Source organism: Nerophis ophidion, linkage group LG03 (assembly GCF_033978795.1).
Source record: "Nerophis ophidion isolate RoL-2023_Sa linkage group LG03, RoL_Noph_v1.0, whole genome shotgun sequence".
NCBI classification, from domain to species: domain Eukaryota; kingdom Metazoa; phylum Chordata; class Actinopteri; order Syngnathiformes; family Syngnathidae; genus Nerophis; species Nerophis ophidion.
The window spans coordinates 40,997,629-41,024,015 of NC_084613.1; the positions used below are offsets into that span (position 1 = coordinate 40,997,629).

General features: G+C 41.8%; 1 protein-coding gene across 1 annotated transcript in view; it reads left to right on the top strand.

The window, feature by feature from the left end:
- Positions 1–26,387, top strand: part of LOC133549626 (fibroblast growth factor receptor-like 1) — an 89,115-nt gene that overhangs the window by 20,421 nt on the left and 42,307 nt on the right. Inside the window, exon 3 of the mRNA XM_061895245.1 lies at positions 25,501–25,773. Coding sequence (XP_061751229.1) covers positions 25,501–25,773 — 273 coding nt within the window. The remainder of the gene's footprint in view (positions 1–25,500; positions 25,774–26,387) is intronic.

Sequence of the window (26,387 nt, forward strand, 5' to 3'; positions counted from 1 at the left end):
GAGCCCCGCCACCCGGCGGAGGAAACTCATTTCGGCCGCTTGTACCCGTGATCTTATCCTTTCGGTCATGACCCAAAGCTCATGACCATAGGTGAGGATGGGAACGTAGATCGACCGGTAAATTGAGAGCTTTGCCTTCCGGCTCAGTTCCTTCTTCACCACAACGGATCGATACAACGTCCGCATTACTGAAGACACCGCACCGATCCGCCTGTCGATCTCACGATCCACTCTTCCCCCACTCGTGAACAAGACTCCTAGGTACTTGAACTCCTCCACTTGGGGCAGGGTCTCCTCCCCAACCCGGAGATGGCACTCCACCCTTTTCCGGGCGAGAACCATGGACTCGGACTTGGAGGTGCTGATTCTCATTCCGGTCGCTTCACACTCGGCTGCGAACCGATCCAGTGAGAGCTGAAGATCCCGGCCAGATGAAGCCATCAGGACTACATCATCTGCAAAAAGCAGAGACCTAATCCCGTGGCCACCAAACCGGAACCCCTCAACGCCTTGACTGCGCCTAGAAATTCTGTCCATAAAAGTTATGAACAGAATCGGTGACAAAGGACAGCCTTGGCGGAGTCCAACCTTCACTGGAAACGTGTCCGACTTACTGCCAGCAATGCGGACCAAGCTCTGACACTGATCATACAGGGAGCGGACTGCCACAATAAGACATTCCGATACCCCATACTCTCTGAGCACTCCCCACAGGACTTCCCGAGGGACACGGTCGAATGCCTTCTCCAAGTCCACAAAGCACATGTAGACTGGTTGGGCAAACTCCCATGCACCCTCAAGAACCCTGCCGAGAGTATAGAGCTGGTCCACAGTTCCACGACCAGGACGAAAACCACACTGTTCCTCCTGAATCCGAGGTTCGACTATCCGGCGAAGCCTCCTCTCCAGTACACCTGAATAAACCTTACCGGGAAGGCTGAGGAGTGTGATCCCACGATAGTTGGAACACACCCTCCGGTCCCCCTTCTTAAAGAGAGGGACCACCACCCCGGTCTGCCAATCCAGAGGTACCGCCCCCGATGTCCACGCGATGCTGCAGAGTCTTGTCAACCAAGACAGCCCCACAGCATCCAGAGCCTTAAGGAACTCCGGGCGGATCTCATCCACCCCCGGGGCCTTGCCGCCGAGGAGCTTTTTAACTACCTCAGCGACCTCAGCCCCAGAAATAGGAGAGTCCACTACAGATTCCCCAGGCACCGCTTCCTCAAAGAAAGACGTGTTGGTGGGATTGAGGAGGTCTTCGAAGTATTCCCTCCACCGATCCACAACATCCGCAGTCGAAGTCAGCAGAACACCATCCGCACCATACACGGTGTTGATAGTGCAATGCTTCCCCTTCCTGAGGCGCCGTATGGTGGTCCAGAATCGCTTCGAAGCCGTCCGGAAGTCGTTTTCCATGGCTTTCCCGAACTCTTCCCATGTCCGAGTTTTTGCCTCCGCGACCGCTAAAGCTGCACACCGCTTGGCCCGTCGGTACCCGTCCACTGCCTCCGGAGTCCTATGAGCCAAAAGAACCCGATAGGACTCCTTCTTCAGCTTGACGGCATCCCTCACTGCTGGTGTCCACCAACGGGTTCTGGGATTACCGCCACGACAGGCACCAACAACCTTGCGGCCACAGCTCCAATCAGCCGCCTCGACAATAGAGGTTCGGAACATGGTCCACTCGGACTCAATGTCCCGCACCTCCCTCGTGACATGTTCAAAGTTCTCCCGGAGGTGTGAATTGAAACTCTCTCTGACAGGAGACTCTGCCAGACGTTCCCAGCAGACCCTCACAATGCGCTTGGGCCTGCCAGGTCTGTCCGGCATCCTCCCCCACCATCGCAGCCAACTCACCACCAGGTGGTGATCGGTAGAAAGCTCCGCCCCTCTCTTCACCCGAGTGTCCAAAACATAAGGCCGCAAATCCGATGACACAACTACAAAGTCGATCATGGAACTGCGGCCTAGGGTGTCCTGGTGCCAAGTGCACATATGGACACCCTTATGTTTGAACATGGTGTTTGTTATCGACAAACTGTGACGAGCACAAAAGTCCAATAACAAAACACCACTCGGGTTTAGATCCGGGCGACCATTCTTCCCAATCACGCCTCTCCAGGTTTCACTGTCGTTGCCAACATGAGCGTTGAAGTCTCCCAGTAGGACAAGGGAATCACCCGGAGGAGCACTTTCCAGTACTCCCTCGAGTGTACCCAAAAAGGGTGGGTATTCTGAACTGCTGTTTGGTGCGTAAGCACAAACAACAGTCAGGACCCGTCCCCCCACCCGAAGGCGAAGGGAAGCTACCCTCTCGTCCACTGGGTTGAACTCAAACGTACAGGCTTTGAGCCGGGGGGCAACAAGAATTGCCACCCCAGCCCGTCGCCTCTCACTGCCGGCAACGCCAGAGTGGAAGAGGGTCCAGTCCCTCTCGAGAAAACTGGTTCCAGAGCCCTTGCTGTGCGTCGAGGTGAGTCCGACTATATCCAGCCGGAACTTCTCTACCTCGCGCACTAGCTCAGGCTCCTTCCCCCCCAGTGAGGTGACGTTCCACGTCCCAAGAGCTAGCTTCTGTAGCCGAGGGTCGGACCGCCAAGTGCCCTGCCTTCGGCTGCCGCCCAGCTCACAATGCACCCGACCTCTATGGCCCCTCCTATGAGTGGTGAGCCCATTGGAGGGATGACCCACGTTGCCTCTTCGGGCTGTGCCCGGCCGGAAGAAGGGGCGTCCATGATAATGTTGCTTGGATGACAACATATGTTGCTCCAAAACCTGTATGGACCTTTCAGCATTAAACGTGCCTTCACAGATGTGTAAGTTACCCATGCCTTGGGCACTAATTCACCCCCATACCATCACAGATGCTGGCTTTTGAACTTTGCGCCTATAACAATCCGGATTTTTGTTCTGGAGGACACCACGTCCACAGTTTCCAAATATAACTTGAAATGTGGACTCGTCAGACCACAGAGCACTTTTCCACTTTGCATCAGTCCATCTTAAATGATCTCGGGCCCAGCGAAGCCGGCGGCATTCCTGGGAGTTGTTGATAAATGGCTTTCGCTTTGCATAGTAGTTTTAAATTGCACTTACAGATGTAGCGACCAACTGTAGTTACTGACAGTGGTTTTATGAAGTGTTACTGAGCCCATGTGGTGATATCCTTTACACACTGATGTCAGTTTTTAATGCAGTACCGCTTGAGGGATCAAAGGTCCGTAATATCATTGCTTACGTGCAGTGATTTCTCCAGATTTTCTGAACCTTTTAATGATTTTACGGACTGTAGATGGTAAAATCCCTACACTCCTTACAATAGCTCGTTGAGAAATGTTGTTATAAAACTGTTCGACAATTTGCTTACAAATTGGTGACCCTCGCCCCATCCTTGTTTGTGAATTACTTAGCAATTCATGGAAGCTGCTTTTATACCCAATCATGGCACCCACCTGTTCCCAATTAGCCTGCACACCTGTGGTATGTTTCAAATAAGTGTGTGATGAGCATTTCTCAACTTAAATAGTACTTATTGCCACCTTTCCCAACTTCTTTGTCACATGTTGCTGGCATCAAATTCTAAAGTTAATGAATATTCGCAAAAAAAAAAATGTTTATCAGTTTTAACATCAAATATGTTGTCTTTGTAGCATATTCAATTGAATATGAGTTGAAAAGGATTTGCAAATCATTGTTTTCCGTTTATATTTACATCTTACACAATTTCCCAACTCATATGGAAACGGGGTTTGTAAAACAAGATGTGTGTGTGTTATTTGTGAACAGTTGAAAATAGTTATGTGGAGTAAAACTTGGAACTTAACGCACCTTAAAGCGTGTTCCTAAATGTGTGTTCCACGTCTTCCATTTCGAGAGCAGTTTTGATTTGGGCTTACAAGGTAAACAACCAAAATGAACGTTTTGGGCATTGTTTTAATCCCAATGAATATATTTATCCAAATGTGGCCATGAGTAGACACATTATGGGTTTCCTGGATGTCGTCTACATCGCTAAAAGAAAAATTTAAAGAAGAGAATCCCTCTGCTATCTTCCATTAGGTTTTTTTTTTTTTTTTAATCACCCGCTTGAATATTCCCTCTTCCATTCTCCAACTCCCTCGCAGTCATTTGGGATGTGCGTGTCTGTCTGTCTGTCTGTCTTCCTGGTTCGATGACCCACCAATCTTCCCTCTGATTGGCCTTTCCAAAACGTTTTGCCCTAATCTAAACCAATCGTAATTCATCATAATAAATCAACCAATTTACATGGATTTTCTTATAACCAAACCAACCAATCATCATTGATTTTTCCCGTATGTTTTTGTTCCCTGCCAGTGGAGTTGCACTAGTCTATTTCTTTCTTACTTTTGCCTTTCTCTTCTCCCGCTCTCTTCTTTTGTAGCTTTGTAGCTAAGCTACCCGCTACATGGGTCTAAAAATAGCTAAACTATGGAAATCGCCACTCGTTTAAAAAGTAGCAACGCTACAGCCAAGCTACTAGTAAATGTAGTTAAGCTATGTAGCTTTGCTACACGTTAACAAGCTACCGCCCAACACTGACAATACAAACATGCAAGTCTGTCTTGTTTTCATTACTGATGTTAGCATAGCAGCCTTTAAAATGTGTTTTTGTTATTTTATCACGTTGCTGCACATCAGTTTAATTATAAAAACAGCAGACCATTGATTTGTGTTTGTCTGTACGATTTTTAATTCAAAGAGAAGGACGTAAATACATTTCTGCCACTTATGTTCTTGTCTGGCAAAAAATTTGATTACGCTAAAAAGTGGAAAAAAAAAAATTGTTTATTCACATTTCACTTCATATTTTCTGCAAAATTGTATGGCTTCTTCCTCGGGATGTTTCAGTCTCAGTGTTTCCCCCATTATTTTCATAATAGAAAGCTGATACTGTAAATTATTAACTAAGTCAGAAATAATATGTAAATAATGTGATCGCTCCTTCCTACGGGAAAGACGGCAGACCAGAAATTGTAAACACGATAATTTAGGGACAGAAATGACATGCTGTCATGTAAATAAGTAAGATAAAGTGTTTTGTTGGTTTAATAAAACAAGCTGTTCACCTGTTCTATATAAATGGTTATTTTAAACAACTTTTGTTTTGATATACTCTAGTATGTAAAAATAAAAAGCAACGTTGTTTTGTTAAAGAGAATGCGGCAAGTTGATTGTGTTTGACTTGGCGTCTCATCTTCACAGTGTTGTACCTCCATGCAAGTATGCAAAGTCAGAGAACCATGACAACCTTTTGTTTTGTCATGAAAAGCTTATTGAGCGATAGCAGCCTTTGGGATGTGGCCTTAGCGCAGCAGGTTGGGTACAACAGTTGTCATTGGGATGTTGTTCAATAAGGTTGATTTAAAGCAACATTATAAGCAACACTAGATGCCAACTCCTGTGATTGTTTGTTTGGTTGACTTGTCTCAGCCTGCTGTGCTGCGCTAAAGTCCCATTATCACCACATCAAATCAGGTCTAGAAACCTGATGTACACCATGCATGAAAAAGATTGTAAATGCTTTCCTCAATGGGTGTTTTTGGCCTCCTCTCATCGGGGGTTTTTCATTAGAAATCACTTGTTGTCCTGGAAACTCACACACACATGCACACCCACGCACACAACAACCCCCCTCCCCTGTTGTGCAGTTAAAGGTTGATTGAAACTTATGGCAGTGGAAACAGCCATGGCTTGGCTTGTCCTTAAGAAAGCCAAGCCATGGAAGGCTTGGGATAATAAAATATTAAATAAGACCTCTGGCCCTCTGGAGACTTCCATACACCCTCTTCCCAGTTTCCGTCCATCTTTTTAAACTCCTTTCAGTTCACCTCCGATGGGCTTCAATGAGACCTCACATGGCTTTTTGGCTTTTTCACTTCCATTTTCTTCTTCATTAGCCATTCTTTTGTGCAATCTACGAAATTCTTGGGAGCATTGTCCCCTTTGATAGAGGTTGCAAAGAGTTTGGTGCAGGCGAATGCTTGTCTAAGGTTATCAAAATAGGGGTTTTCACTCCTGAAGTGTAATGCATTTCCCCAACACTGCAAGCGGAAACAAGGACCCCCTGATTTTTCATTCAGGGAAGAGGAGGAAAGGCCCAATTCATCTGTGATAAATGGTAAAATGGGTCCCAGCGTTCACAGCATGGTACAGGATGAGGAAGGAATAATCATTTTTAAGAGCACAGAGGATAATCTGTCACACTTTACAGTGAGGTTATGCACAATCCCAGACTTCACCATGCAGTGAGATTGATTGCATTTCCTCATGCACAAGGATGTGACTCTGGCTTTGGTGAAATGATGAACTTGGCACATGTGGAGTTCCATTCATAGTCAATCAAATTATTTTTGTGATTCATTTATCTTTAAGGCATTTAAGCATGAATGATTAATCGGGCATCTGTTCTGGTCATCATCTGATGATTTTCTTCTGCAAGCAAACTAAGTAAAGAACTCCATTATTTGGGAAAAGAAGTATTTGTGGACTTTAGTTGGTCCTGAATCTTTTTGTTGAAAATAAGGTCCATCAAGGTATACTCGTGACTGCGTGGGTTCCCTACGGGTACTCCGGCTTCCTCCCCCCTCCAAAAAAAATGCACCTGAGGATAGGTTGATTGACAACACTAAATTGGCCCTAGTGTTTAAATGTGAGTGTGAATGTTGTCTGTCTGTTTAGCCCTGTGATGAGGTGGCGACTTGTCCAGGGCGTACACCGCCTTCTGCCCGAATGCAGCTGAGATAGGCTCCAGCACCCCCCGTGACCCCGAAAGGGACAAGCGGTAGGAAATGGATGGATGGATGGATGCATGGATTTTACAAAAAGTCTCCTAATCACCTTCACCTCCACTAGTATTTAGTTGCAAGCGTTACAACAATGTCTGATAGCCATCCATTCATTTTACTTACTATGTATTCTTGCAAGGTCAAACGTAAACTGTAGTCTATTCCCTCTTACTAAGAATTGTAAACCCCCAAATATCTCTGAAGGCCTCAGAGCCATTGCGAGACTGTTGAGCTATCGCTCATTGTGGACAGGTGAATAATAAAGAGAGAGACTGACAGAGGAATAGAGGCCAGTGATCACTGTCCAGCTTAGTGGTAGGGTGAACTGGGAAACAAATTGTTGCAGTGAAAGTTTGAGCAACAAACACTAATCACAGGCTTAACAGGTCTATAATGACAGATTGAGTCCAGACGATATTGCTGGATTGTCAGAAGGCCTCACTGCTGTCAGTGGGAGCTTTGCTGCCCCCGTTTCCCACCCATACCTAGTCTTGTCTGAATCTCAAAGTTCTGGTACTTTCCAGCGTCATTGAGAATGGCTGGTCCTCAGCCTCCCAACTGGGAGACAAGCTGATGAAGACATAAAAAGCTGTTATCACGCAAACAGGCCCGCCACAACACACACTGGTGACAGCTTGTGTGGCTTGAGTGGTGGTGTTTACCACCACTGTCCAGCATCACTTCCAACCAGCGTACAGTGGCAGTGACTGAACATTGTGGAACAGCTGTATCTCATTGTGCAGCTCCAAATTGAACCCCAACTGTGCAGAATGTGCTGATGAAAAGTCGGCTTTGTCTGTGGAATGCAGCAACAGTTTGGAGAAAAAGGGAGTGACAGGATGCACCTCACTGTTGATAGGCCTGTTAAAAAAAATTAGAGGCGCACATTTCCTCACAAAAGCACATTGTAGATTCTTAAGAAACAATGCTATAGAAGTAAAACATGCAAATACTTTGGAGTAGGAGGTTAATAGCCCGTGTAGTAGGATATTTCTATTGAAAATGACTTTACATGATGTCATTGCTCAAGTAACTGGCAACACATGTGACGACCAAGTTAATCGTGTCTCAAAGCATTAATTCCAAATTACTGTGACATGGTTAAGCGGCGCATGATCTTACAACATGATAAGGAGTGCACACACTTCTTTCTGAGAAAGATGGAGATGAAGGTGAAAGTGATGGATAGGCAAAGTATACATTTGCTAGACTTGAAATCAATTCAGCAACTTTAGGGCATCACCAAGCAAAAAGAAGGTGGAGGAGCGGAGGGTTGTCTAACATCAACCTGCACCACCAGGGATGTCATCATGAAGGCCTAGAAGAGGATTCCAGTAAGAAGTGCAGTTTTGAAAATTCCATGGCCAAAAGGATCAAGGCAGTGCTTGTGTTTAGTGCAGGGATTGGCAACCTTCACCATACAAAGAGCCATTTGAGCCCTTTTCCCACCAAATATAACCCACCGAGAGCCACAAACTCTGTTTGGTAACTAAAAATGGAGATACGTAACACCACTCATAGTTCCATTACACTTTTGAAATTTAAACACTCGACCAAAAGCAACTCACAAAATATTTTTGCTCTGAATAGGTTTCTGCAACAAATCCGAAACTGCTCTTTTTCTGGGTATTATTCTGCAAATGTCTCTTCTGGAAATGTCTTTCAACTTTTGATTTTTTTGTTTGCTATTTTCAGCACGGTGTGACAGGGGTTAGTGCGTCTGCCTCACAATACGAAGGTCCTGAGTAGTCCTGGGTTCAATCCCAGGCTCGGGATCTTTCTGCGTGGAGTTTGCATGTCCTCCCCGTGACTGCGTGCCTTCCTTTCCTCTCACTTCCAAAGACATGCACCTGGGAATAGGTTGAGTGGCAACACTAAATTGGCCCTAGTGTGTGAATGTGAGTGTGAATGTTGTCTGTCTATCTGTGTTGGCCCTGCGATGAGGTGCCAACTTGTCCAGGGTGTACGCCGCCTTCTGCCCGATTGTAGCTGAGATAGGCACCAGCACCCCCCGCGACCCCAAAAGGAATAAGCGGTAGACAATGGATGGATTTTCTCTCCACATATTAGGCACAAAGATGAACCAACCTAGTCAACAGTGAAATACAGCTAATCTGTCGACGAGGCATAAAATGTTCTATTCTATTCTTTATTAGAAATGGTTATATTTTTGTATCACTCCATTGATTGCTTAGCAGATATTAACCGCTAAAAACAATACAATTGCTTGTCAGCAAAAGATGATGCATAGGGGGTGTGACGTACATTTCGATCGACAATATATTAAAATATGAATTATTTTTATATTACAATATTACTGAACTCTCCAAAATAACAACTGTTACATTAAATTTAAACAAAATAAATGAAATCAAATTAATTAAAATTAAATAGCCATTATTTATTGACATTTTGTTTCAAAGGAAAGTCAAAGGGAGCCAGGCTGGAGGCATGATAGAGCAACATGCAGCTTCATAGTCAGGGTCTAGCGTCTATGGTATTGTGGTACTTGTGCTATTTTTTACAGTGTTTTGACGTAATGATTTTTAATTTAATGAGAATGACGTAAATACATTTCTGTCACTTATGTTCTTGTCTGGCAAACAATTTGATTACGCTAAAAAGAGGAAAAAAAAAATTGTTTATTCACATTTTACTTCATATTTTCTGCAAAATTGTATGCGTTCTTCCTCGGGATGTTTCAGCCTCAGTGTTTCCCCCACTATTTTCATAATAGAAAGCTAATACTGTAAATTATTCACAAAGTCAGAAATGATATGTAAATAATGTGATCGCTCCTTCCTACGGAATAGACGGCATACCAGAAATTGTAAACACGATAATGTAGGGACAGATGTGCCCCTTTACTTGATTTGAGGTCTGTTCATATTGTTAGTTTCAGTTTAACCGCCAAATGTCAACTAAATACCTCGTGTCAACCCTAGACTTCTGTCCGTCAGGAAATAATAAGGTGATGGACCACACACAATATGTGTCACAGCTTAATTGTTTTGTTTCAAATCCACAGACAAAATGATAAATACGGTCATTTTCATTATACTTCTAGACTTGGCATTAAAGTCTGCACCATCGTTATTGGAAGCAATTTGTTTCAATCATTGATAACTGTGTGTTGCTGATCTTGTGATTCAAGAAAGACAATACCACGCTGAGCATCTAAAAACATGTCCCACACTCGGCCAACTGGTCCCTTCATCACCAAACATACAGTCATAAACAGGTGCTTGTCAGTACCCTGCTCTGAGCTGTAGAGAGAACGAGGACTGTTGGAGCAGGTCATGTGGCTGAGCCCAGGCCCGGGTGTGAGATTGTTGGGATTCTTGGTTACCGCCGCCCTGGTCCGCCTAATCCGCTTTCACTCCCCCATGCGGCCCTCCTCTCCCCATAAACTGTGTTAAGGGAGACCTCGCTGCCATTTATGCTCCTGTGCCTTGCTAAAACGACCTACTCCTCTCCTCTATGGCTTCAAATTCATTCATTCCCCGCCACCACCTCACTGCTGCGACCGCTCTCTCTGTCGCTCAGTCTGTGTTTGTCACTTTATCTTGCTTTTCCCTCCCTTCCCAGACTCCCCCCGGTGTCTCTTCCCAGATAAGTGGCCCAAAGCATACACTCAGTCGTGGTGTGCACACCAGTCCTTAGCCTAATGGGGTGAGATAAAGGCTCACCGTGGCCTCTTTGTGGCAGCGCACGACTGGCCAAAGGCAAACGTACATTGTAGATATAAGTCACAAAATTATGTTTTTTCTTCCATACTTTCTTACAATAACAAAAAATAAATCTGGCAAATAGCAATGAATATCCTGATAGGAAATACTGACTAGAATATTGTATATGACAACCTTCAATATATGACAACCCATCTACAGTATAAAAAATAATAATGATAAAATAAATACAACAAGGACAAAATGATTACAGCGCGACCACTTTTTGTATGGTAAGGTTTTCGGCAAAGTTTTGGTTTTCTGGCAGCCTGCAGGCTTTGCAACACCTGTCTGTCTACCTGCCATATAACTACACAATCAGTTGTGTATTAATAGAGAGAGAATTTAAAAAAATTAAACCACTGAATTGGCAATTAAGATGATAGCATCAGTTAGAAACTCAAATTTGGGTTTCGATAATTTTTTGATTAATCAACTAGCCTTTGTGTGTGTACTTGTCTGTCAATAATAAGGCTGCCAAGACTAAAGTGTTAATGCATGCTATTAATCACAACATTTTGCATCAATCATGTAAAGGCAGATTAAACACACATAGTCCATTACCTTAACCGCGGGTTGCTATATAGAATTAGGCTGTGAATTAATTTGCTTCAGCATAAATATCCAAAAATAAATAAAACACAAGATGAAAGACCTCCTGTAATTCAAGTTAAGGACCTTCCAAAAAGGAATTTCCAGACTTTCCACATGCTTGAAATGCTTATGGAATCCTTAACCTGCTTTAGGAGAGGCCTTTCATATCATCAAAATCTACTTGTGATCACTTTGAATAGTCGACCATGTTTTCAACAAGAGCCTCCCTATTCCAAATGATGTATTGCTTGTGGAGTAGCACCTCTGCTTGTTTTTACAGACTAAACTCTGGCTGCAAGTGTTGTCTAGATGTCAACAGAAGAGGTCTTTGTTGAGACTTTGCAGGGACCTCAACGCGATAAATCCGTTTCTATCAAGGTGATTTATTGTGGGTGGTGCGTGGATTTGAGGTGTACCGTAACTTCAGACGACAGTGGTGCTTGCTGCCTTTACAAAAACACCCACACCCACACATGCTGGGGTCCACCGACAAGAGGGAACCCGGATCGTAGAGACGGCCATCAAGTTTAATGAAATTTAGCAGCTTGGAGTTCAAAGGCTCCCCAGTAGGGCCTGTTATGGGCAAGCCACATGATGGAGATCTTTCCAGAAGCTTTCTGATGCTTGAGTTGTTTCTCTCCTTTTTTTTCTCTTTTGATGTAGTCTGCATGGGCTCCCTGTTATTCCAGAAAGATTGACTGAGAACAAGCGGGCAATGTTATTCATGTGGTTGGGCTTTAATCGGGGAGCATCTCCTTACCTCTTTTTCTGTGTTTTACCTTCTTCTGCTGTTCCTCAAGTCACCCAATCGCTCCAACACTACTATTCCCACCACGGAGGCTGTTGCCATTTAGCCCACATCAAGATGGTACCGAAGAAAGAGCCATTGTCCCGGCTGCTCTTACTTTGCGCTCATCTATTGATTAGAAAGCTGAGAGAGGGGAATACAGGTATTGATTACTACAGCGGGTGAAGTTGCCAGGCTCTGTTTTTGGAACAGTGAAGAAAAGGTGCCATTCTTTGCCTCTCCCAGCTGTCTTGCTGCTGTCAGAATCTAGTCCCCGATGCCACATTGCTCCCTCTCACAATGTTTTATGCTGATTTGTATCTTTGCTTGTGAAATGTATAGCCCACCCTTAACAATAGTTTTGGCCTTTCATACTCCCAAGCTGCGGCTTTCTCCTGCCCTCGCCTTCAACCAACCCCTCCAGTCCCACGTGAGGTCACAGACTTTAGATTTGGTTTCTCGTGTGGCTCTTACTGAACTTTCTTTGTCCCCCTTTATTTTGTTATGTGTTATACAATTGAGCCTGGGGTTCTATGAGAGGCATAATGGAATATTGGCCAGCAAGCGTAGGCTCCATTAGACTACTCTCCTCTCTGATGTCTGCATTGTACGGTCTGTTGGCCTAACACAGTGCTGCTAAGGGAGAAAGAGGAATGTACAATTCTGCAATTTTTATCCGTTTCCTTGCCTCTGATCTTTAAATTAAATTTAGTGGAACCTCCGAAGTCAACCTCAGTCCGTTCCGTGACATCGCTTGACTTCCATTTCATTACTCCTATAGTAATTAGTATAAACTGTTGACTTTTGATGTGACTATGTACCATTTATAACTGCCAATTATGTGTCGACTTCATTTTATAAAATGTGGAAACAATAATCCAGTGTGTGTGTACTGCGTACTCACACATATCTTTGATGATGCATGACAAATGTAGTGAAGTTAAGTGAAGTGAATTATATTTATATAGTGCTTTTCTCTAGTGACTCAAAGCGCATTACATAGTGAAACCCAATATCTAAATTACATTTAAACTAGTGTGGGTGGCACTGGGAGCAGGCGGGTAAAGTGTCTTGTCCAAGGACACAACGGCAGTGACTAGGATGGCGGAAGCGGGAATCGAACCTGGAACTCTCAAGTTGCTGGCACGGCCACTCTACCAACCGAGCTATGCCGCCCCTAAGCGTGTAGAGTAGGGGTGTCCAAAATTTTTGCCCTGGAGGCTGCATTGGGCTAAAAAAGGGCCGAAAATGTAAAGTAACTTTATATATGCATATATATATATATATATATATATATATATATATATATATATATATATATATATGCATATATATATATATATATATATATATGCATATATATATATATATATATATATATATATATATGCATATATATATATATATATATATATATATATATATATATATATATATATATATATATATATATATATATATATGTATGTATATATATATATATATATATATATATATATATATGTGTGTGTGTGTACATATGGGGCGTAACAGAAAATACTTTTTTATACGTGTACTATAATTTGTCTATAAAATTGCTATAACTATACCTCTGCATCTCATTATGACTTTATTAACATTAAAGAAAACAACACACTCGTTTCCCATCACGGTTACAGTGAAGCCAAGTGCTATATACGCTTCATCATATTCTGGTACAGCAAAAAAAGTATGTTCATGTCATTGCACTGCGTCCCGCCACACTATTTGAGATGGACTGTATTACTGCCTCACAAAAACACAAAAAGTTAAAGAAAATGCACCAACACTTTTAGTTTTGCTCAAACTTGTTTTTTAGGATCCATTATAATAATTCAATTTACTAAACTATATCATCTAGTGCCATCATATTTACATATACTGTAACTAATGGTATAGAACACAACGGACACAAATTCATAACTGACTAAAACAAACATACCGGCAATTTCAATTAATGTTAAATTAAAACACAATTTTACCTGATGACTCGATAAAGGAACATTAGGGGTTTAGAGGCTCACTGAAATGTTCTGTAATTTTTTGCTGATCTCACCAATGATGACTGTTCCACCACAGAGGGTTTTGCAACTATAAAGGCATATTTTTCCAGAAAACTTTCCATAACTCAAAATGTCATTATTGTCGAAGTCTTTATTCTTGCAGTAATTCAGCAATCACTTGTAACCGTATATTCTTAACAAATCACTGTGCTTTGGCAGCTGTGTACAAAAATAAAAAGCCTTTTGATGCTGAACAAATTCTTGTAGTTGGCTGCAGATTAAGGCGCAAATCCCTTTTAACGAGGCAATGTTTACAGATGTTGAGTAACCACGTCCTGCATTGGTCATGCAAAGCAATGGTGCATGTTTTATCTAGTTGTTGCCGTTCCAGATGTCGGTTATTAAATCGCCTGTCAGTAGCCAAGCCCAACCTATATTAACATGTTTGTAGTGACTAGAATAACAATGTTTGTGTGTGTTTGTGAGCATCTGCTGATCATTACAAGGCTGCAGGTGTTCATATAATCTTTTTTATTTGCATTTCCTAACATATTTCCCACACCGTACGGCTGCACTTTTTTCTAGCTCACATGGTTTTAGAAAAAAAAAAAGAGTTTGTCACAAGTATGACATTTATTGAATGTGCCCTTTTCTCTTAAAATAATCCATCACTAAACTGAGCAAAGACAAACAGAGCTAATTCTGTGAGTCGCCAGGCGCCTTCCTCCTCCTCTTCCTGCTCTATGAAAGATTCAATTCACACATGGAGCCCGGCTATAATAAGGAGCGCCGTAATACGGGAAAACCCAAATGGTCGCTTGTATCGTTTTCAGTTCAGAGAGCAGCTAGCAATTCTAACAATTTGACTTTGTCAAATTAGATTGTTAGGATGACAGGGGATGCAAAACAATAACAGTGCAATACATTTTCATAACATGGTCACTACTGCCTAGTTTCTCTCGTTATATTCTTATTTTACTGTTATGTTTTTATTCTCATAGTTGCTTTTTATTTTCATTCTTATTGTAATATTTTTCTATTTTGTTTCCATTTGTACCCCCATTATTTACTTTTTACTTTTTAAATTTGATCTCAATTCTGTACACTGCTGCTGGAATTTTTCTTTTCCTGAGGGAACTCTCCTGAAGGAATCAATAAAGTACTATCGATCCGTCCGTCCGTCCGTCCGTCCGTCCATCTATCTATCAATCTATCTTGTCAGGGTGCTATTGTGTTTTCATTCATCACAGCGCCATCGCACTCCATAGATAGTCAAGGAGGAGAGAGCAGCTCCAGTTATTTTTTTAGCAGGATGCTGTGAAGTAGGGCTGGGAGATATGGCTTTTTTTTTTTATATCTCGATATTTTTAGGCCATATCGCGATACACGATATATATCTCGATATATTGCCTTACCCTTGAATCAACATTTCCTCTAAGCTACGCACCTGTGCGATTGCACACTGCTCACCCGCCCTCTGTGCACGGCAAATCTAGGCCGCGCACAAAATCGAATAAAAAGATAAGCACATAACAGTGTGCACGTCTGCCGTCGCTCACATGTGCGCCACTGAATGTTCAAGGAGTTTTGGCGTTTGCTCACACATATGAAAAATAGGAGGGAAAATTGCCTTGAATTAACACTCGATACATACACTGCTCAAAAGAATTAAAGGAACAGTTTTTTTTATCAGAGTATGGCATGAATACAATTGCACTTTTCTGATAATTTTTTGGGTCAGGTACATGGCAGAGGGTGTTGTTAATCAGTTTCAGCTGCATTGGTGTTGATGGAATTAACAACCGGTGCACTAGAGGGGCAACAACGAGATGGCCCCCAAAACAGGACTGGTTTTGCAGGTGGAGGCCATTTCAAGTTCCTCCCTCTTGATCTTTTTTAACTGTTTTTCCATAAGTGTTGGCTTTAACTACAGTCATTATCACGACTGGGAGCACGATGCGATTTCTTAATCCTCCTGAAGTTGCGCAGATTGTCCAACTCCAGGATGGCACGTCCATGCGTGCTGTTGCAAGAAGATTTGATGTGTCTCCCAGTACAATCTCCAGAGCATGGAGGAGATTCCAGGAGACAGGCAGTTACTCTAGGAGAGCTGGACAGGGCCGTAGACGGTCCTCATCCCATCAGCAGGACCGATATCTGCTGCTTTGTGCAAGGAGGAACAGGTTAAGCACTGCCTGAGCCCTACAGAATGACCTCCAGCAGGCTACTAGTGTAAATGTCTTTGCCCAAACAATCAGAAACAGACTTCACGAGGGTGGCCTCAGGGCACGACGTCCTGTAGTGTGCCCTGTGCTCACTGCTCAGAACCGTGGAGCTCGATTGGCATTTGCCATAGAACACCAGAATTGGCAAGTCCCCCACTGACGCCCTGTGCTTTTCACAGATGAGAGCAGGTTTACCATGAGCACCTGTGATAGACGTGAAAGGGTGTGGAGAAGCCAAGGATAGCGCTATGCTGCCTGCAACATCATTCAGCATGACCCGTTCGGTGGTGGGTCTCGGGAGCCACTTCCATGGAGGGACGAACAGACCTCTACAGGCTAGAGAACGGCAGTCTGACTGCCATTAGTTATTGGGATGAAATCTTTGGACCCATGGTCAGACCCTACGCTGGTGCAGTAGGTCCTGGGTTCCTCCTGGTCCTGCAAGAGTATGCAGACAGTATCTGGAGGATGAAGGAATTCACACAATTGAATGGCCCTCACAATCACCTGATCTAAAACCGATAGAACACCTCTGGGACATAATGTTTCGGTCCATCAGACGCCGCCAGGTTGCTCCTCAGACTTTACAGGAGCTCACTGATGCCCTTAGACATATCTGGGTGGACATCCCACAAAACACCATCCGTCGTCTCATTAGGAGCATGCCGCGACGTGGTCAAGCATGCATACAAGCACGTGGGGCCACACAAGATATTGAAAATAATTTTGAGTTGCAGAAATTAAATTTAGGCAAAATGGACGAGCCTGCCACATAATTTTTTCACTTTGATTTTTGGGGTGTCTATATACTAAGCCCTCTGTAGGCTGAAATCTTCTATTTCCATCAAAATATGTGGCATCGTTTTGTTCCTGAGACATTAAACTGTCCATATCAGTAAAGATAGCTGACATTTTTTTTTCATCTTTGAAATCTGATGTGTTTTCAAAGTGTTCCTTTAATTTTTTTAAGCAGTGTATAATCACAGCAGTATGAAGATTCTATGTGTCTACATTAAAACATTCTTGTTCATACTGCAATAATATATACTCATTTTAAACTTTCATGCAGAGAAGGAAATCACAACTAAGTCAATTGACCAAAACTGTATTTATTAAACAGTTAATAAGCAGTGCCACAAACATTCATGTCATTTCCAAAACCGAAAGTGCAAGATTGTCAGAGACATTTTAAAACAAGCTATGAGTGCACTTTTGTGCATGATGTCACTAAGATGACATATCAAAACAACACTAAATTAAAGTGCACTTTTTGTACAGAACGCCACTACAATAGTTTAAAACAAATAAAGTGCACTTTTGTTCATGATGTCACACAAGATATTTCGATATAACTGTCAAATAAAATTGAGCAGGCATAATAGGAAATAAAATAGTGTATGTCTTTTGCAATGTGGTAGTTTACTGCGGACAATATTTTCTTTTGTTGACTGTTTTTTCCTACGGTGTTGATCTGGAAATGTTTGCCTCTGCATTTTGATGGTGTGTGCGTGTGGCACCGAATGGAGACGTTGACATGCGGAGTAATCACTCTTCATTCTCTAACAGGTGACTTTTCAAATGATGCTATATATTAGCATTAAGGCTACTTTTGGTAGGAACGCTTGTGCCCCACACTTGACAAATTAAAGTTGTCTATTCGACATCTTCCCACTTGAAGCCAAACCACCGCCAGGCGATGGACCCCCTGCTCTTTTTCTTGTCAATTAATTCTTTCTTCATTTGTTACCGCTAGCATCACAGCTAATGTTACCCATGCTGCTACCTCTCTGCTCCGCGAGGGCGTATACGTATGTGACGTATGACGTGACAGTATGTGACGTATGTAAGAAGGTGCGCTTGCTGTCTGTGAGAAGGAGACACAAAAAGGAGTGGGAAGAGCCTGTAGTGTAATGCCCGCAGCTAAAAGCAACTGCATGAGAACGTATACTCGAATATCACGATATAGTCATTTTCTATATCGCACAGAGACAAACCCGCGATACATCACGTATATCAATATATCGCCCAGCCCTACTGTGAATAAATGCTTATTAGTTTCTTCATCAGCGTGTATTTCAATCATGCAGATAAAGAAGTTATTCCCCCATTTTCACAGAGAGACTCTTAGGTTTCAAAGCTTTCAACTCCAAGGTTAAGCAAACCTGTCCTTGAGAGGGAGGAGGCGGAGGAGAGACCCCATTGAAGAAAGGATAGCGGTCATGTACACAAGCGTAAATAGTTCTTATGTGATGTACATGTCCTTGATTTCAGCGCCTTGTTTTTAAAAGAGAGAGTTCAAAAGGAGTTTTTTAAGAGAGGAAACTGAGGGATTAAATAATTTGTTGCACATTCCAAACACTTACAGCACTAGCCTAAACCTTCTCGTACATTAAGCTCATTTATAAAAGTCTGGAGCAAGAGGGGTACTGAATAACATTCTATATCATTTACCATATCTTCACCACAGTAAGGATGACTGTGGAAAGACAATAAATCAAAGTGAAAACACATTTTAAGGGAGATTACAGTGTACCACTGTAAGCATTTTATGCCATCAAAGTATAAGCTGTAGGAGTCATTGCATTCCAGCTGACTTCTGGTGAGACACAGGGTACACCTTAGACTGGGTGCCACTGATATGTATGTACAGTACCTCCAAGTTCAAGCATTAAGGATGGGCAATTTACAAAATGTAATTGATCCACTCTGGTTAAGACAATGGTAGAAACTCTGAACTTCCCATGCCACTGTGACTCCAGGCAGACAAGCACTGCCCAGAAGAGTTGTCATGCAGATGTAACTCAAAAAATTTGAATATCGTGCAAAAGTCCATTCATATCAGCAATTCAACTCCAAATGTGAAACAAATATGTGATATAAAATAATTTCATACAAAGTGAGACATGCCAAGTCTTTATTTTGTTATTTTGATGATCATGGCTTACAGTTTCTGAAAAACACAAATTATCAATATGATGTTTTTATTAGCCAGAAGACATAATCATCAACCTTTTATGAAAAGAAAGCCTGAACTATCTTGAGTTGCATGTTATGAACCTGCCATATATTAGTTTCACCTTGTAAATCTAATTGCTGGGATAAACAAACAATATAAAAATACTTTTAATTTAACCTGTAGTGTAGCCTGCATTGATGTAGGCTTGAGCCATCATGTATCATTTTTCGCTACAAACTTCAGTTAATAACATTTTGTGCAGCTTTTAAGGCACCTTTTTTTTGCCCATTTGTCAATCGTTGGGACATTATTATTTTGATTTTTTTTTTTCTCTAGCAATGATACATGCATTTTATTTATGTTAACAAAGGTTATTAAGTTCTTCCTCTCACTGCCATTATCTGAAACGAGCACATGATTTAGTGCAGAATTGAAAGACCCGGTGAGGCAAAACCAATTCATACAGGGGCACTTTTGGCGACAGAGGCAACGAAAAACCAAGCGTCAGTGTGCAGCGGCCGTTTTGCTCAATTGGTTGGTTTGTGATTAAAAAAAAGACAGAGTGACAGGTACGGAAAAATAAAAGAAATAAAGTTTGGTTAAGGGATGAGTGTGGCACATTTTTCTTCGATCAAGTCTGTCTGGATGAACTTATCAACATCAGGGCAACAATGTTGTGATCTGATTGCGGTCTTAAAGGAGATATTGCAGGATTTTGAACAAAACAACGTGTGTCTGTTCTGTGGTGGTAGTGAAGGGGTGAGATAGGGGCCAGCTTACAACAGCCAAAAAGACTGTGGTTACATTTTCTTCACCGACATAAACAATGACACTTCCAATTTCCTTAGACCATCGAGATAGATCGCATGGCTGTGGATGAACACACTTTTCTACTTATGGCTTAACATATCTGTGAGTCACTAATATAGAATGTATATTCTTGATCACGTATCAAGCCATGTGTCCAGATGTTAAACCTGCAGCTCTCATCCATCTGTTGGCAATGGGATAAAACAACCAGATGGAGTTACCTGTCTCACCTCCCCCTTTGAACCCTCATCCATAAAGTGCTTGTTTACCATTAAGTGTGAAATGCACTAGAAGAATGTGAGCGATTGAGCAGACCATTTGTTCTGAGGCCCAGACTAGCGATAGGGTTTGGTTGCACTTTGCTGGCTGGTTTAGTCCGCTCAGTGTTTCAGGCTTTTGTTTAGCTATCAAGGGGCGGGAAGCAGGGGCTCGCTTAGTGCTTGGTAATGTACGATCGGAGGTGCAGGCCTCCTAACACCATCACAGGCTGTTTCAGCCCGCTTCACTACACCAGATCTAAGGCAGCAGACCCAAGCCAATTAAGAGCCGCTGCTGCCCGCCACAGTGCGACCCCCCCACCCCACCCCCGCATACACACGCGCACGCACACACACGCACACACACATACACACACACACACACACACACACTCTATACCACTGTCCGCCAAATAGCTTTGATCATTTGCACGCTATGCAAAAAGCCAAGCCAAAACACTTTGCCCTCTGTGCAGACTGGACGACAGGCCTTGTCCAATTATTACAATCTGGTTTCAGCATTTCTCAGTAATCAGGCAAGAATATGACAAATTACCTCACTCTCTCTCTGCACACAACCAAGTTAGTATTTTATGGAGCCAGTGCATAGTCAGATCCTTTATTTAATTTGCTCAGCTTGCGCTTTGACAATGATCCCTACTGTAACCATCTGAAACTGTAATAATATGTCGTAGTTAGAGATTATTTTTAATCTAGCTATTAGTGATGTGCGGATCGATACTGATCGATACCGTTCATTCCAGATCTTTATGCTCTAATATAGATCTTCAAATTAAAAAATGTTGATACTTTTGATACTTTAGTTCAGGGGTGTCCAAACATTTTTCACCAAGAGTTGGATACCGAAAAGTCAAAGTATGTGGAGGCCATATTGATATTTTCTATTTTAAGAAATGCTACAAACAGATATTGTGTCAGAAATGTATTAAAGGTGACCAAGTATGTTATTATTATTTATTAGAAAATTTCAGCGTTTGTCATTACAGAACGATTCTTTTGCTCTCTTTTCCTTACATTTTTACAATTGTTTTTTCCCTATGTAAGAATACAATGAAAAATAGCAATAACACGATTTGTTTACCTGCAAAACCTAGTGTGTCAAAAAATCTGCCTGTACAAAAATATTAATGTCTATGTTAATTATGGCTGTTTATTGTGGTTTCTATGATAGTCCATCCATCCATTAATTTTCTACCGCTTGTCCCTTTTGGGGTTTGTGGGGGTGCTGCAGCCTATCTCAGCTGCATTCGGGCATATGATTTTATTTTCAAATTGACTAACTAAACGTTGTTTATATTTTAGTATGACCTTGTTTTTGGTACTTTTTTTATAGCTTTTATTAATGTAGATCAGGTCTGTCTAAACTTTTACCACACTGCAAACTGAAAAGTATGGAGGTAATTTTGATATTTTTATTAAACAAAAACAAAAAAATATATATGTATATATTAGGGGTGTAATGGTACACAAAAATTTAGGTTGGGTACGTACCTCGGTTTAGAGGTCACGGTTTGGTTCATTTTCGGTACAGTAAGAAAACAATAAAATATAAATTTTTTGGTTATTTATTTACCAAATTTGTAAACAATGGCTTTATCCTTTTAACATTGGGAACACTATAATAATTCTGCCCACGGTAATCCACATTAAACTGCCTCAATTTGTTGCTTTGATTAAATAAAATGAAAAATACCTTTCTTCTACATATAAAAAGTGCAACATTAAACAGTTTCAAGTCAACTCATCATGCTTAATTTATTACAGCATTTGGGAAGCCTGTAGTTGACTTTTATTATGTAAATGTTATCTTTTTATCAACATGTGATAGCAGGGACACTGCCATTCAAAACTAGGCTGCTACATTACTAATGATTAATGTAACAATTGCTGAAAAAATAGTACAATAGCAATAGGAGAGACTATTCATCCCTGAACACCATGAAATTCAATGAAATAACAGACAGACATGGCTTTGCTGCCCCTAACACACACACGCACACGCGCACACACGCTCACACAGCAAGATGAGCTAAAGTTACGCTAAAAGCTCATTAGCCTTCACTTCAAGCCAGAACTGCGAGCAAGCTGAGCTGCAGTTTAAGTTTCTAGAAGGTCAACGGGCTCATAGTGATGTTTGTAATAGTTGTGACTGGGAGGTATTTTTTTATAATTTGGGGAGAGTACGCTGTCCGCTGCTCCCTTGCTAAACGAATATCTGCTCGACGCTGAAGCATTGACTCCATGCTCTCTGAATACGCACTGCTGATTGGCTGTTACATCGCTTTGAATACGCACTGCTGATTGGCTTTGTATGTAACCAATCAGATGGTTGTGTGGGTGGGACAATGCTTGCTGCTGAGACAGAGGCAGAAAGCAGAGCAGCTTGTGAAGACTTTTGCTTACAAACTCTTTCGGTACGCCCGCGTGCCGAACCGAAACCCCCAAACCGAAACGGTTCAATACAAATACTTGTACCGTTACACCCTTAATATATATACATTTATATATATATATATATATATATATATCTATATGTGTTAGAGGAATATATATATATATATATATATATATATACACACATCATAAACACACATACATATATATATATATGTGTGTGTGTTTATAATGTATATATATATATATATATATATAGAATATTTAAAAACAAACAGTGTGTTATTGAGAATTACTGAAGTTAATTGCATTTACATAGCAGTTTTCTTTAGAGACTTAAAGCGCTTTACATAATGAAACCCATTATCTACATATTTAAGCTACATTTAAACCAGTGTGAGTGGCAATGGGAGCAGGTGGGTAAAGTGTCTTTAGCTCGGTTGGTAGAGTGGCTGTGCCAGCAACTTGGGGGTTGCAGGTTCGATTCCCACTTCCACCATCCTAGTCACTGCCGTTGTGTCCTTGGGCAAGACACTTTACCCACCTGCTCCCAGTGCTACCCACACTGGTTTAAATGTAACTTAGATATTGGGTTTCACTATGTTAAGCGCTTTGAGTCACTAGAGAAAAGCGCTATATAAATATATAATTCCAAAAAAAAAAAATATATATATATATATATATATATATATATATATATATATATATATATATATATATATATAATTCTTCCCCAAGGTCACAACAGCAGAGATTAGGATGGCGGAAGCGAGGATCGAACCTGGAACCCTCAACATGTTTTGTTAGACTGTGTGATTATTTATCATTATTAGTAAACGTATGATTTTGACACCTGAATAGACTTAAAGTTGTCATACGTGACGAAGACCAAGGAGCTGGTTATGGACCAGGGAAGGAGGAGGAGTACTTCGCCGACCCCTGTTTCCATCAGGGGGGGTCAATGTGGACATGGTTGAGGATTATAAATACCTCGGAGTACATATCGACAACAAGTTGAATGGGTCAAAACACGCTGAGGCACTCTATAAGAAAGGTCAGAGCCACCTCTACTTCCTCAGGAGGTTAAGATCCTTCAACGTCTGTACAAAGATGATGAAGATGTTCTACGAGTCAGTGGTGGCGGGCACCTTCTTGTACGCCGTGGCCTGCTGGGGCAGCGGACTGAGAGCGGGGGACTCAAACAGGCTGGACAAGCTGGTAAGGAACGTGGTAACGTGGCCAGTAACGTGGTGGGAGTGGAGCTAGACTCTCTGGCGGTAGTGTCAGAGAGGAGAAGTCTAGCAAAGCTCGTTGACATTATGGACAACACCTCCCATCCACTCCACTCAGATATGGCGAAGAAAATGTGCACGTTCAGTGGAAGGCTCAGGCTCCCAAAATGCAACACGAAACGACACAGGAAGTCCTTCATACCGACAGCCATCAGACTGTATAATGCATATGTTCCTTTTTGACTGTACTTAAATGTATAATACACTCTTTATATTATTCACATGTGAATAATGCTGTATAATAGACTGTATTTATGTTATTCACATGTGAATAATGCTGTATAATAGACAGTATTTATGTTACTCACATGTGAATAATGCTGTATAATAGACTGTTTTTATATTATTCACATGCAAAAATATCTAAATGTTTATTGTCTATTGCAGTGGTTCTTAACCTTGTTGGAGGTACCGACCCCCACCAGTTTCATATGCGCATTCACTGAACCCTTCTTTAGTGAAACATTTATACATATATTTTTTTTTCCAAATACAAGACAGTTATATGTTTTTTTACTAGTGCACAAAATGAACAGTGCATGGACATCACTTTGTTCAAAGAACGAAACCAACACAGTGCATGCACTCACAACAAATTACACACCTGCAAATCACTGAGACTTCTGCTGTTGCCTTTGAGAGACCAGTTCAGATATACGTGGTTTTACCTTGGCAAGTGCCACTTTCATGTAATTTTCACCGTTTTCCACCCAGACATCCAATACTAGTACACATCTCATGAAAAATAATATTTTTTGTTATAGTCATTGTAAGTGGGCAAAAACACTTATATTATAAAATAATATGGAAATGATTGCTGTCATTTGATCATAATTATAAAACATTCAATTACTTATTTAGTCAGATTTGGGACAGGAGTGCTGCTGTGGTGTGGCCACAGTGCAGTTACACGTCTGACGTCGTTCACATGTTCTCCACTGAATACTTAAGGAGTTTTTGCGTTTGCTCACGGATAGGGAAAATTAGAGGGAACATTGTTTGAGGGTATCCATAATACCCCGATAGGGAGAAGTTTTTATTTACACGATGAGTCGGGTGTGTCTTGACCTCTGCGGCGGAGGCTCCGCCAAACCCCTGAGGCCAACTCACTGAACCCCTAGGGTTTGATAGAACCCAGGTTAAGAACCACTGGTCTATTGTGAGTGAACTGTGGTGCTGAATTTCCCCCAGGGATCAATAACGTACTTATTATTCTTTTCTATTCTATATCTGGATTCACTGTTCCCTTGATTATCGCACGGGTTACGTTCTGGACCACCTGTAGTAGATACATTTCTGTGAAGTAGGGACCTTATTTATTTTGTTATTTATACAATTATAATATGTATTTAATGTCTGTACAAGCCCTCCACACTCTCCACACAGTTTTAACACACACTATAAACACTTTATGTTCTTAAAACACTGAAACACTCAATAACCAACATAATTCCAACATGAAACTTCAATGGGTACTAAAATCTTATTGTAGTCAACCTTACTTTAAAATCCGCGATGCACTGATACCGCAGTAAGTGAAACGGCAAGTGGCGAAGGAATACTGTATTTGTTTTCTGAGAGTGGATATTATTGTGTGCTTTCTCAGGACCTCCCCGGGTAGCTGAAAAGGTCCTCCACCGCCAAACTGCCCGCCTCGGGAGTGCCATCAAGCTACCTTGCCCGGTGGATGGAGACCCGCCCCCCCTTATAATGTGGACCAAAGATGGGCGCAACATCCACAGTGGCTGGATCCGTTTCCGCATCCTTCGCATGGGCCTCAAGATCAAAGAGGTGGAAGCGGATGACACGGGCACCTACATCTGTAAAGCTACTAACGGCTTTGGCAGCGTCAACGTCAACTATACACTTATTGTCATCGGTGAGTACAGTTGATTACAATCTGTTTGGTTAGGGCTTTTTTCGCTCTGTGCTAAAGTGCAACTCTCTTGTTGAACATCTATCTTAATTATTTTAAATATGAAAACAAATAACATAGTAAAATGTAGATCGCATATATTATGCAGTGACGCATTGAAATCTAAAAGGATGCAGTAAACTCTATCCATGCGTTTTGGGGATGCATAAAAAATTATTAATTGTGAACAACTTGTGTCTAAAATCACAGGAACTAGTAGGCTGAAACCATTCGTTGACATTGTCAGCAACAATCGTTCATGATATATGTCCTCGTCCAATTTAGTGGCGATACAAAACGGTGACGGCATTACTCGTGTTTTTTCGGGCAGAAATCACCATGTACTGTATGTCTGTAATGAGGGAGCATTTAAAGCGGAGGCGTGTTGAATATTTGAAGGATGCGGTCTCCGACTCTCCTCGTTAGATAGTTTGCTTGTAGATACAATACATTTCCGGATTCGTAGTTATACGGCAGCAGGAAATACAGGAGGGCATGTGTCTTGCCAGAACACTGGCTTGAATGTGAGGACAAGCTGCAACGAACACATTGCACTTTCACAGTGTAAAGCCGCTTCT